The sequence below is a fragment of the Mustela putorius genome, unplaced genomic scaffold (assembly GCF_011764305.1).
Source record: "Mustela putorius furo isolate JIRA1106 unplaced genomic scaffold, ASM1176430v1.1 tig00000224_pilon_pilon_pilon, whole genome shotgun sequence".
Taxonomy (NCBI): domain Eukaryota; kingdom Metazoa; phylum Chordata; class Mammalia; order Carnivora; family Mustelidae; genus Mustela; species Mustela putorius.
Window position 1 is genome coordinate 6,352,076 of NW_025421321.1, and position 13,178 is coordinate 6,365,253.

Here is a 13,178-nt window from a genome sequence, read left to right on the forward strand (position 1 = left end):
AGTTCCCCAAGCACTCCACTACCGAATGCGGCGCGCAGGGCCTGGAGGCCCGAAACTTCACAAAGCCGCCAACGTCCTCCTGGCCCTGCCCCCGCTCCACGGCTCTGGCTTCCAAGGTCTCCGCGTATTCCCAAACAATGCGACCTGCCCGCGCACGAGGCCAGTCCTCTCTGACCCCTACTCGCTCCCCCCACCCAAACCTCTCCACCTTCCGACAGTCTGTAGCAAAGGGTTAGAACCTCATTTCTGAGCCATTGCTTCCCCTTCCGGGCACGGCACCCTTCGGGTAGAGACACAAAGTGCCCCCCCCCCTTCTGTAAATCCCAGGCTCCGGGCTGGGCCAGAGTCTTTGAAGACCCAGGGGGTCCAGCTCCGTCTGTACTTTTCCTCCAGGGCTCCGGGCCTTGGGGCAGCAGGGAGGTGGATCTCCGGGAGGGCCTGGGTCAGCAGGCCCTGAACTCAGCCCCTCTGAACTCTGCGGTCCGCGGAGGGGGAGGCGGCAACTGAATTCCGGGAGAGGAGGCTGGACCCCAGCACGGAAAATCCGCAAACATGGAACGGAGGTCGACTGGCATTTCTACCTTGAATTCCCCTATGCGTTCCAAAAAAGTGTTCGCCAGGACCTCTGGAACCTGAGCCGACCGACCTTCCAAGGAAACTTTCCCAAGTTTTCATTTCTCTCTCTCCTCGATTTCTTAGGTTTTCTCCAGCCACCGGCCTTGTCAATTGCTCCACCAACTGCCCTTTAGTCTCTAGGGCTCCCAAGGCCCTAGTATTTCCAGAATTATGACAATAATTGTTATTATCAGGCTGGGGAACGAGCGCAGCATCAGAGGACAGGGAACAGGGGGAGAGTAGAGATGCTGATGAAAAGGGATATTTCAACCCGTGTTTCAAAAAAGTTTCAGTTGACAATTATCAGTAACCCCGATAGACAACTCCATTACAGAAAAAAATTTACTACTGCTCTTGAAAAGCCGTTATTTTTTACATCGCTTTTAGGAAGATAGATGAACAAAACATCGCGTTTCAAGCCATTTTGATCTGTAATTAAATGGCAGGATCGGTTTGTATTCTCCTACGGCTTTTACAGAAGTTGCAGTGATCCAAAGTCGGGTTGCTGTGTCAGAGTGGCATTTTATTAATGAGAATACAAAAAGCTTGCATATTCTTAGCCCTGCTTGAATTTAGTTGCTAAGCAACCGGTGTATGGTAATTCATCCGCGAAATTTAAATCTTTGAGAAAGGATCGTGCGTTTTGCTGAATGGTCGCCACGAGGAAAACAACTTGTGGGACTGGCAGCAGCTGTTACGGCTGGGCCTACGGCCGGGCCAGGCCAAACAGGGATCGAGCCACCTCACGGCGACCGCCACCACCCCACCTCAGCGCCCGGTCTGCCCTGGGTCCCAGAGAGAAGCGGGGTTTCTCCCGCACGCTGCCCCGGCGCTGCCTTCCTCCGCTCCTCGGGTCCCCATTTCCACTTGAGGCAGGCCCTGCACCTGAGCAAGCCATCTTCCTCCCTAGGGCTTGAGAGTCCAGGCCGAGAATTTCCGCAGCCCCCTCCCCTCCCCAGCACCCTCAGGCACGCGGCGCGAAGGCGCGAGCGCACACACACACACACACACACACACACAGCGCGCGCACAACGTGCGGCCTCGAGAATGCCAGTTGCCCTCTTCCCAGACCCCTCTGAGGTCATTTCCAGAGCCATCTCTTCCTTGAGGAAGATCCGACTCAAGACTCATAAAGAACGCAGCCCACAGCCCTCCAGAAGGCCAGGCGGCCGCCGCTGACCGGCAGTGACATCATAGGCTCCTGCTCGCCACGCTCGCTCCCACATTTTAGGATACAGGAACAAACACGGATGTGAAATCAAGAATGAAAGAGAGAGTAATCTAATTAATAGGCCATGAGCCAGGCTAACAAAATCAAAGAATCTGATTACACAAGCACCCCTCTTGCTGTCTCCGCTCTTCCACCCCCACCCAGGTCTTCCAGCCTCCGCACTATTTCCTTTTCTAGACTGGAAAGTTCAGGCAAACCCAGAGCCCTCCGATTTCCTTGTTGAAATCAAGATCAAGCCCACGGTGGGGCTCCAGCAGCCGGGAGGTCACGTGGGTGACCTTCAGGCCCTCGGAACAGCCGCCCTGAGGAACTGAGATGACCAAGTGACTTACAAAACCCCAGGAGCTGGGGAGGTGGCCCCCGTATTTGTGACGCGCCGCACTCTTCCCAACATCAGCAACAGCAACACCTGTACTGATTGCTCATGCTGTCAGAAACAGACTAGCAGAGAAAGGTTCTTCACTCACAGCCATTTCAGGAAGAGCTATTTTTGGAAAACAAACATAACACAACTCTATCTTTCCAATCACCTTGCTTCTGAGTCACTGATAGCCTCCAAGTCTTAACTCTCAACACCTTTCCCCCAGCATAGATGTCTGAGCACAGCCAGGTATGGGGTTTTTATCACTGATACATAGCATCTGTCCTAATCAGTCGGCAGCCACGTGCATTTCATGAAAGAAGAGAATTCTTTCATTGCTATCCTTCAGCCTTGAAAAAAACCAGGTCCACCTCCTAAATAATTAATTTCAAGTCTGCATCCAGTGCCAATACTTGTTGCATCCATTTTAGAGTTTGATTAATTACCCTGGAACTTGGGCAAACTAAACTCCATGTGGAGAGAATGTTTCTTCCTTCAATTTAGTTCTGAAAGCTACAAGTTATTGATGGCTCTTACTCTATTTACATACAAATTGGTGCAAATATGCCCATATCTTAAAATGCATTTTGTATAAATATATAAAAGTGTCATTTTTGATTTAGCTTGAAGAGGTTGATCATTTATTACAAAAATAAACGAATAAATACAACAATATATTGTTGCTTCCAACAGGATAAATACTTTACAAATATATAATTTAAAAAACAAATTTAATTGTTAAAATTATTTAAAATATTACACTTATCGATAAAACTATCAATAGTATATACTGCATTTAATATTAGAACCAATTATTCTCTGAATGTTGAAAACCATTCATACAAAACAGATTATGAGCATGGTAATAAGCAAACACTGGAGGCTACAGGGAAGCAGAGGGAATCTCTAAGATCAATAATGAACAGTTCTATTTTGGAACAAAGAAGTAGTCCTTGGCTAAGTACTTAAAAAAAAAAAAAAGGCAGAGCAACAACAGCAAAGTGACTATTTTAAATACACCTTGAATGATTTATCGCCCATACTTGCAGGAAGATGGTTGGGTGAATGAGGTGACAGGGGCTTGGACAACTGATCAGGAACCACAGGACACTGCAAACTATAAATGGGCCTAGCTCGGGATTAGCCAGATTGATGGAACAGAACTTTGTCACTTTCCTTTGGGTTGGAAGGGGAGGAGGGGGTGGATTGAAATGGAGGAAACAAATGGCCACTTTACGAAGCACAAGACACTTGCGCTGCAAAGGAACACAATGACCAAATTCATTAAAAAGATCTGGTGATATATAACAATATTTTCATTATTTACATGTGTAACAATATAAGCCTTAGCACAAAACCTCTCAGTTATAGCTGCCCTCTTTTGTTTTTCAGCCATGAATTTCATTTTGTAAATACATTCAAAGGGTTGATTTAAAAAAAAAAATATGGAGTGCAAGCATGAGCTCACTTTTAAACGCAAAATGATGAAATAAAATGGGCTTTCTTTCCCATCTTCTCCAATCAAAAGTTACTCTGCTACCCCTAAATCTGGGCTCCTTCCAAAGTAATCAGCAAAGGTTGCTTTTTAATAGAAAACAGTGTGAAATCTAATGTTAGTTCTTTTGTTGTCAGCCAAATCGAGTAAGCAAATACCTCCTAAAATTTTAAATGGACCCATTCTTGGTCTAATCAACCACTACCATTCCTGTAGGGAAAATAGGGTTTCATCTCACGTGCCAGTAGTAGCCACCCTATAAAACCCACCACACCCAGTCCTCAGCTTTCTCACGAGGCCTGCTTTACTTGCCCCAGTAGCCCCTCAAAAAAATGATGAAGTTTGTCCCCACCCCCAACCCTCACTCCAGGTTGTAAATTTGCCGGGCTGAGAGATTACAATAACAAGAGAAATAGGAAACAAGAAGGCAAAGAAAAGTAAATTGTAGTTTCTTGTTTTCAATTTTTTCCCTTCTCTCTGTTTAATAAATATGGCCTTTTTCAGATTTCACAAATCAAAATGATTGTGATTTTTAGTACGATTTGGTGTTTAAAATAATGCAACCCAATACACGGCCATCTGGCTGGGCTTGATTTATGAAAGTGACACAGGGTCTGTCTGGAAGAAATGACTGTTCCTTGTTGCTCTCACAGTTTTCCGGGTTTTTTTTTTAACCCCTGCATCAATATCAGAGGAAGAGAGAGGAAGATGAGAGAAGGTAGAAAGTGAGAGACAGCTAAATGAGATTAAGAGGAAATTAATCCATAAAAATCATTGCTTTATCACTCCCCAATACTTTTTTAAAGTACAATACAAAGGGACTCAACTGAGCAGAGTCTTTTGCGTCTGTAGTACTCACAACCTGAGGCATTATACTTTCATTTTTCCACATTGTAAATATTAATACATTAACTTGATAAATGTGACCGCTCTGCAGGGTGTGGCTAAAGAGTGATCAAAAAAAGCTCAGAGCCCAGGACCAGTAAAGAAGATACAGAATCATACTGGGGAAAGACCAGAACACAGAAATATGGCATCTGAAGTCTGAGCTGGTGATCACACTGAGGGTAATGCAGTGTAGCCCGAAATCAGGGTATTAGAACTACATTCTTCCAGTACAAGAATAATAAAACAAAACAAAACAAAACAAAACAAAACAAAACAAAAAAACTCCCAAACAGCTTAATAATTTAAACTGAATTGCATATAGTTATTAATGGGAAGTAATTAATATAAAAATACTTTATAGACTTGTAAGCTATTCTTTACAACTATTAGTCTTCAGAAAAGAGGAAAGACACTTAGTATGATTGGGGGGACGGGAGGGGAAAGAGAGGCTAAACTTGGGTTGGGGAGCTCTGTCTTAACCATTAATAACCAGTTGGCACATTATTACTGGTGCTGTAGTCCAGTCTTCTGGGAAAGATGATAAAAAGACACAGGTATCTCCAAGAAAAGGACTAGTCTTTAGACAATCTCACCTGAAAACACTAAAAACACCCACTGAAACCAAGGGAGAGAAAAATGTTGTGAGATTTATGGATTAACGAGGAGTGACAACTATGTTAAAGTACTAGCAGTTTCTGTCATGTCTGTCCTTTACTCTCTATTTCCAAATATACCTTAGGTGGAGCAGGGTCTGCTTCCTCAGTGCTATCACTTAAGGACTTGCATTAGTAAAAAAATATCTTCTAAAGAACTCTTTTCTTCCCACATAGCGTTTACGCATCAGACACAGACTAGTTCATTCTAACAAATTTATTTTCTCGATCAGCTCTTACGGAATCACTACTCAAATTAAATTACAATCAAATGATCACATCAAAAGATACCCTTACTACCTAGCAACTGTCCATATTTTCATTTCATTTTGATTTGTGCTCGTCTGAAAAAAACACGTAATACAAGATCTGGGGAAAAATAAATTACCGTTTTGCAGCAGTTCATAAGTATTCTGAATAAAATATTAAAAGAAGTCATTTAATGAAAATATAAAGCAAATATTTTTAGATCAACAACGGATCTAACAATTCTATATTGCCGTCTTTTGAAAAGTCTGTTTATTAAAACCTACCAAAAACACTGCTTGGAAATGGCAGTATTATGTAATCACAACCTCAGCACCCATTCAATCAAAGTTGGCAACGGATTGAGGAGAGAAGTCCAGAGAAGTGCGTCGGCTGGTGCTCAGTCCTTCTAAATCTCTTTATCTGAGTCAGTCCAGAAATAAAAAATAAAAAATATTAATAAAAAAAATATTAGCGGTGGAATCTTTAGGCCTCATCCACCCTAGTGACCGCCGTTAAAGCCGGGGTTGGTGGCGGGGCCTCGCTCCTTGCCCAGTCCGCGCCCGCCCTGCCCAGGACTCGGCCGGGCCTCTCCCACTCCTCGGAGGACATCCCCTTCTCCCTCGCCCATCCCTCTGCTCTTTCATGATGCTTTATTTCCAAGGTTACTTTGAGGATACTTTTTCTTTTGGCTTTGCTATTCAGTCTGTTAATTTCAGAAGCTGTGAATATTTCCTTTTTTTTTTTTTTTCTTCCCGAAGACTGTTCTTTGTTTTCTCCTTCCCATTTCATAGTCAATTTGTCCCCAAATGACTTTAACATGGCCAAGAAACACAGGGCCCCCGAGCACAGAGTCATCCTCTGATTAAACCCGGTGCCTCAGCTTTCTTTCAGGTCGTTCCCAGGAAAGAAAGTTTCCGTAGATCACTTTAGGCAGCCCTTTGGAGGGGGGAGTGAGTGAAAAGGAGAGAGGGGTGCTTTTTTTTTTTTTAAGAGGAGAGGACGAGGCAGGTGCTAGGTGCTGGTCCACCGTTGCCATGTAGGACTTTCTAGGGTGGATAAAACCTCAGGAGTGCAGTTTTGGTGCGCGAGGCATCTTCACTCTTCTTTAAAAAGAAAAAGAAAAACAAAAAGGAAACACCACCACAGTATAAACGAGATCTCATGATCGCCTCCTTTTTCTCTTCCGGTTTTGTTTGTTATATATATGTATATAAAACAGTCTCGGTATTTATTACGCTTTTTGTTTTGTTGTGCCCCTCCTTCCTTGGACTTCAGAAACGTCTCCTTGGTTTGTCTCTCTCTCGCTCTTTTGCCTCCAAGGGCCGGCATGTTTGTCTTTGGGCGGAGGGGAGGGCGGCGGACCGGCCCCGGCCCGGTGCGGCCCCAGTGCGGGGTTGGCGCTGCGGCGGCGGCGGCAGCGGCGGCGGCGGTGGCAGCGGCGGCGGCAGGAGTTGGTGGCGGTGCTGACAGCGGCTGCGGAGGCGGCGGCGGCGGCGGCCCTCTTTGCGCTGCGCCCCTGGCCTTCACTGCACGCTCGTCTGCAGTCCGTGGTGCGGCGGCGGCGTGTCGGCGCTCACGGTGCCCACCTGCGAGTAGACGTCGTCCGGCGTCTGCTGTTGGATCCCGGGTGGCGTCATGCGCTTCTCCTTTTGGCGCCGGTTGCAGAACCAGACCCGCACGACCTCTTTCTCGAGCTGCAGGCTGTCGGCCAGGTTGGTGATCTCCTGCGCGGAGGGCTTGGGGCACTTGAGGAAGTGGCTCTCGAGCGCGCCCTTGACGCTCACCTCGATGGAGGTCCGCTTCTTGCGCTTGCGGCCCTGCGCGGCGATCTTGTCGATGCTCGTGGGGCTGCCGGTGCTCGAGTCCGCCTCCTCTAGCCACTTGTTCAGCAGCGGCTTGAGCTTGCACATGTTCTTGAAGCTCAGCTGCAGGGCCTCGAAGCGGCAGATGGTGGTCTGCGAGAACACGTTGCCATACAGCGTGCCCAGCGCCAGCCCCACGTCGGCCTGCGTGAAGCCGAGTTTGATGCGTCGCTGCTTAAACTGCTTGGCGAACTGCTCCAGGTCGTCCGAGGTCGGCGTGTCCTCGTCTGAGTGCGGATCGTGGCTGTTGAGTCCCGGCCCCGCGCCGCCGCCGCCATGGTGCGGAGGCCCCTGCGCGTGGTGCGGGTGAGGAGGGTGAGGGTGCGCGTGGTGGTGGTGGTGGTGGTGGTGCTCGGCCAGCTCGGGTGTGTCCCCGCGCACCAGCCCCGGGTGCACCAGGCTCTGGGCGCCGCCGCCCGCGCCGCCGCCGCCGCCGCCCGGACCCGGGGGCGCGCTCAGCATGCCGTTCACCGTGAAGCCCCCGGGCTGCGAGTAGAGCAGACTCTGAGGCGGCGGCTGCTGGCCTCCGGCCATGGACGGGAGGTGTGCGGCGGCAGCGGCGGCGGCGGCGGCGGCGGCTGCGGCTGCGGCGGCCCCCCAGCCCCCCGGGTGGCCCTGGTGCGGGGGCGGCGGCGGAGGCCCGAGGTGCGGCGGCCCGCGGTGGTGCAGCGCGGTGCCCGCGTGCAGGTCGTCGCGTCCGGACCCGCCCTTCACGTCGGGGCCCTGCGGCGGCGGCGGCGGCGGCGGCTGCGGCGGCTGCTGGGGGCTGCCGGCCATGCCCACGGCGCTGCCGGACCACGGCGAGCTCGCCTCCACGGCAGCAGCGGCGGCGGCGGCGGCGGCGGCGGCGGCGTGGGGCAGGGCTGTGACCCACTGGTGCGCGTGGCTTAGCATATGGCCGCCGTTGCTGGCGGCCATGGCCCCCTGCATGAAGTCGCTCTGGACCATCTTGACGGAGGACGGGTCCCCTCGGTAGGCGCCCGAGGTCACGGCGGCGCTACCGGGCTGCATGCCGCCCGCACCGCCTCCCGCGCCGCCGCCGCCACCCCCGCCGCCGCCACCCCCGCCGCCGCCGGCTCCCGCCGCGTCCGAGTGTACAATGGAGCCGGCCGCCAGCAGGCTGTTCCCCGGCAGGTAGGGGTTAGAAGCCGCCGTGGCCATGCCGCTCCGCTCCCGCCACCCCACCGCCGCCACCACCGCCGCCGCCGCAGCAGCAGCAGCCGCGGCCGCCGCCGCCGCCGCCGCCGCGCCCCCCCGCCTCCCGCCTCCTCCCCCCCCTCCTCCCCCGCCCCCGCCCGGGGCCCGGGCCGGCCCCGCCGCCTTCGCCGCCGCCTCCTCCTCCGCCGCCTCCGCCCCCGCCGCCGCCGCCGCCTCCGCCGCGGCCCCCGGCTGCAGCTGCAAGGCCGCTCGGCAGGGCGCGGGGGTCGCCGGCCGGCCTTGGTCAGCAGCAGCAGCAGCAGCAGCAGCAGGAGCAGCGCTCTGGGAAGGGGGGCTCGCTTCTCGGGGCGCGCTCCGTGGCCGCCCCCTTCAGGGGGGGTCGTGGCCGCCCCCCAGACCCGGCGCGTTCCGCTCGCTCCAGCGGGGCTCACCGGGCGGGGCGCGGGCCTGCGCTCCGGGCTCTTTGGCGGGGCGCGCTGGCTCCGGCTCCTCCTGCTGTCCTCAGACGAGTGAGGACTCTGCCCGGGCGCGGGGCTCAGTCCACCTGCTAAGTGAAGATTTCACGGGAGACAACAAAGAAAGCAGCCGTTCCTCTCTTCCTTAACCAAATTATGGATGACCAGCCACCGGACTGCTCCTTCCCCTCGCCCGCTCTCTTCTCTCCTCCTCAGGAACACATTTCACTCGGTTTCCTTTCGAGTAGTAAAACTTTTTTTTTTCGTCCTTGAAGGCGTGGTGATGCTGGCTGCTCGCGTGTGCGGAGAGGAGAGGCTGGCTCCTGCTCTCCTCCTCTGGTCCTTTCGTTTCAAGTTTTGTTCTGTCCTAGGAAAACTTCTTGCGATGGTGCATTTCTCTGAAGTTGCTATTGCCGGAGCTCTTGGTTGCCTCTGAAACAAGAGTCCTTTTTCATTCTCCTCGCAACAGTCACAGTCTGATGCGACATCTTTCCTTTTGGGCAGAAATTAGGAAACAAATATAACAAGGAAAAAATTGAACAGGAGAAAAATGAGGTCGAATGGCTCTGTTACCTTGTTGCTGACGGTTGGGGTTGGTGTTTTATTTTTTTCCCAGCAGTTGTCTGGAGGAGGAGGAGGAAGAAGAGTGCATTGGTGGAGGTGGAGGTGTGTGTGTGCATATAGGGGATCCTTGATACACAACCAACTCCAGTGGGCACGTTGCACGGCTCGTAGAGTGCACCGACGGCGCTGGCGCTGGCCGAGCCGAAGCGGAGTTGCAGCGGGAGCTCGCTCTGCGCCCTCGTTCGCGCTCTCTCTCCCTCTCTCACTTTCCCTCTCCCTCCCTCTCTCTCTCTCTCTCACTCCCTCTCCCTCTCTCGCCCGCCCGCTCTCGCTGGGATCTGACAGTTCGCTCTCTGTCCCTCCCTCTCAGAGCAGGGACTGTCGAATGTTTACCCTCCGCCGCGAGCGCGCACCCACCACCACACTTTCCCAAATACAAGGAAGTCGAGCACCAGGGCCCCCGCTGATTGGCTACCCGCTGGGTGATTGGCAGGCCCAGAATGACTGGCTCAGGACGCGCGGCCCCCCTTCCGGCCGTTCCGATTGGTTGCTTTTTAATTTAGGCAGAGCGTCGTAGAAGCTGGAAATCTGTCGCCCCCCCCCCCCGCCCAGCCTCCCTCCCCCTGGCCACTTTCTCCTCTCCGCCCCTCCCCCTCCACCCCCTCCGCCACATCTTAACTCTTAGTGTCCGGCCAAGAGGTTGGCGTACTCTCCGCGGCTCAGGGCGTTCGCTACCAGTCTGGGAAGGGGGATGAAAGGGGAGAGAAAAGGGAGGGAGGGATGGGAGAAAGGAGGTGGCGGGGGTGTGTGTGTGTGGGGAGTTAAAATCAGAAGGAAAATGAAGAGGGGAAAAAAATCATGAAAAATAGCAACCTACCCACTTCACCTAGTACTGCGTTGTGTTGCCGCCCTCCCCGCCCCCACCCCCATCCCAGAGATTTGTAAAGCGCGTGGCATGGATGCACCATTCACGCTAATACCTATAGGCAGATGTATCCCCAGTGGTTTCAAAGTTTCCTTTTTCCTTCACCAGCCGGCCCCCATCTCTGTCTCGGCGGGGGTGGAAAGGGAGAGCTCGCATCGCCAAGGGCTCGGGTCGTGGCCACGCTCCTTGGAAATCCGCCACCGCAACTTTCCGCAGTCGCTTTGCGCTGGCGGCGTCCCCCTTTGTTTAAGTTCTCGGATGCCATCATCTGGGAAACCTGCAGCCCAGGACCAGCGCGGTGCCCGCGCGTGCGAGACGGACCGCTCGCTGCCGCGGCTTGCTCTCTCCCCCACCCCCTCTCTGCCTCTGCGCTCTCCCTCCCTTCTTCCCTCCCCCCTCCTCTGGGATTCAAGCAAGTAGCGAGCGTGTCCTTGTGTGTTTGGAGGGTGCCGGTCAGCAGAGCCCTGCGATGTATTTGAAAAGCAATCAGCTCGACCTTTCCCCATAGATCCATCGTAAGTGTATTCCACCCCAAAGGCTCCGGGGATTCCCAGTGCAGCGGGAGCCGGCCTAAAGAACCAGGATCCACTAGCCGCGCCCTCCACCGCTTACATTGTGCTTGTGTGTGCATATGTATATGTATGTATGTATGTATATATATGTGTGTGTGTATGTATATATATATATATGTGTGTGTGTGTGTGTGTGTGTGTGTATGTATTTTCCCCTCTATGGTTATTAGTGGTGTTTTGCTTGCTCGCTATTCTTAGACACAGTGGTGCTTTTTCTTTCTTTTCTGTTTCGGATGGGTTTACGTAGTGAATGGGCTGGCGGCGACAAACGCTTTCTCAGCCCCAGCCTGGCTGAAAGAGTTAAGGGGGACGGGAGGGGGCGCGCGCAGGGTAGGCGGGAGAAGCGGGGGTGGGGGGACGCGGCCAAGCGGAAACGCTGCACAGAGGAACCTCAGCGAACCAAGAAAAAAGAGAAAGTGGCAACGAAAACAAGGGCAAATTGAACCCTCCTCGGGGATTTCCAATGAACTAACCCAACTCGGACATTCAATAAATACATCGTTTCTAATGAGTGTGCGCGGGCGTGCATCCCGCACCCCTGGCTGCGGGTGCGCCAGCCCTGCGCCCGCCGCCCCCAGCCAGCTCCTCCAGCCGGCAGTCCTGAGCTCCAGCGGCGGCCCTGGGGGTAGTCGCGGAGCCGCCGGTGTGCTCCGATTAATCTGTGAACCGGGCTGCCCTCTCCCGAGGAATCATTCCTCTGGCTGAATGCAGTTAGGTGTACTCAGTTAAAGCCAGAGCTCTCCAGCCCAGCCGCAAGCTACGCCTTTGCATGATCTCGAGATTAACTGTAGACGCGTAGGATTTAAGATCTCCTCCAGCTCCTGCTTGCCGGGTGAGAGATACCGTCGTAGGTAGGTTTTTAGCAAAGCCATTATTGCTAAGGTACAGCTCTGAAAGGCAGCGGTAACCAAACCCCAAACAGAACGGATTTTTCCCCCTTTTACGTCCCCCTAAGATTCCTTTAAAAAAAAATATTTATGTATGTGTATATGTATATATAAAAGACGGAACACAGATTTCATTGAATAAATCTGAGATCTCCAGGTGCAGACGTTTGAATAGTCGGTGCCAGCACCCCGTGTTTTCCTTTCCTGCCGATTTTGCTTGGATCCGGCTCAAAAACCGAGAGAGTCTCGTGGTTTTGTTTACACTGAATGGGGAGGATAGGAACAGAGCCATGGGGCCGCCTTTCATTAATATACAGTGAGGATTTTGTCTAAATTACTGCTATGAATTTCACAGTACACGCTTTCAAAAGCAGTCTCAGGTGGCCTGATGAAACGTGATAGCGCCTCTGCAAACAGATCCACTTTCTTTCTTTTCAAGGAGGGTGTGTGTGCATATGGGAAGCCCCCCAAAACGCTGTGCTCCTCGATAACAGAAATACACTTCTGTTCCGAGGTCTGTCCCCTTCGTCCTCCCCCCCTTTCTGCGCGTATTTAGTTTTCGAGTCGCTCCCCAGCCTCCCCCCACCCCCAGCCCCACCCCATCCGCCCCCTCCCTTTGCCGAGTGTGATTGTTTTGTCTGGAAAAAAAAATCCAAAGTATATAACAAGGGGAGAACAGTTAGTGCTGATTTTCATTTGCATACATTTTCATATATTTTGGTGAAAATAATAGACTGGTGGAGAGCTGGGTTTAGAAGAGTCAGTGTAAAGGGAAGACTAAGGATGCATCGGTTCTGGGGAGTTGAGAATATGCCTCCCCCCCCCCAGGCACCTTTAAAAAATAATAAAACATCTTCTTTTATTTTAAAATCTAATCCTGGAAGTTTGTTCGGTAAGTCCTTTTCATTTTCTTTACCTGCTTTCTCTCTTTCTCCCCCCTTTTCCGGTTTGTTTATGCTCTTGTAGGTTTGGGAGCTTATTTTCATGGCTTGGGACAAGAGAGGGTTCACAGAGCAACTGTTTTGAAGGAAGGAAGGGAAAGTGTGCTGGGGGAGAGTAAAAACACTCAACCCTGCTAAAATATTACATAAAAAGATGGACTCATTCCAAAGCTCCCCTGTAGTGAGGCATTTCACTTTTTGAGGGGTGGGGGAGGAGAGTGCTATTAATTTTAATTGTTGGTTGTGAGGGAGAGCCCTAGAAAAAATCATTATAAAGCACGCAGTATTATACATATTTCTTGTTTTGCCCCCCCCCCCCCAG

At 52.1% G+C, this 13,178-nt stretch overlaps 1 protein-coding gene and 1 long non-coding RNA gene across 6 annotated transcripts in view; one reads left to right on the plus strand and one right to left on the minus strand.

Moving 5' to 3' along the window:
- Positions 1-5,445: 5,445 nt before the first annotated feature.
- Positions 5,446-8,592, minus strand: POU3F3 (POU class 3 homeobox 3). The gene has a single exon (XM_045077619.1). The coding sequence runs from the start codon at positions 8,513-8,515 to the stop codon at positions 7,016-7,018; it is 1,500 nt and encodes a 499-aa protein (XP_044933554.1). The 5' UTR covers positions 8,516-8,592; the 3' UTR covers positions 5,446-7,015.
- Positions 8,593-12,590: 3,998 nt separating this feature from the next.
- LOC123391354 overlaps positions 12,591-13,178 on the plus strand; it is a 112,170-nt gene continuing 111,582 nt past the window's right edge. For all 5 annotated transcript variants that reach the window (XR_006605994.1, XR_006605998.1, XR_006605997.1 and 2 more), the window contains exon 1: positions 12,591-12,807. This is a non-coding gene — a long non-coding RNA (uncharacterized LOC123391354). The remainder of the gene's footprint in view (positions 12,808-13,178) is intronic.

Coding starts and splice junctions, on each gene's coding strand:
- POU3F3 (XM_045077619.1), bottom strand. CDS start 8,515: ATGGCCACGGCGGCTTCTAACCCCTACCTGCCGGGGAACAGCCTGCTG.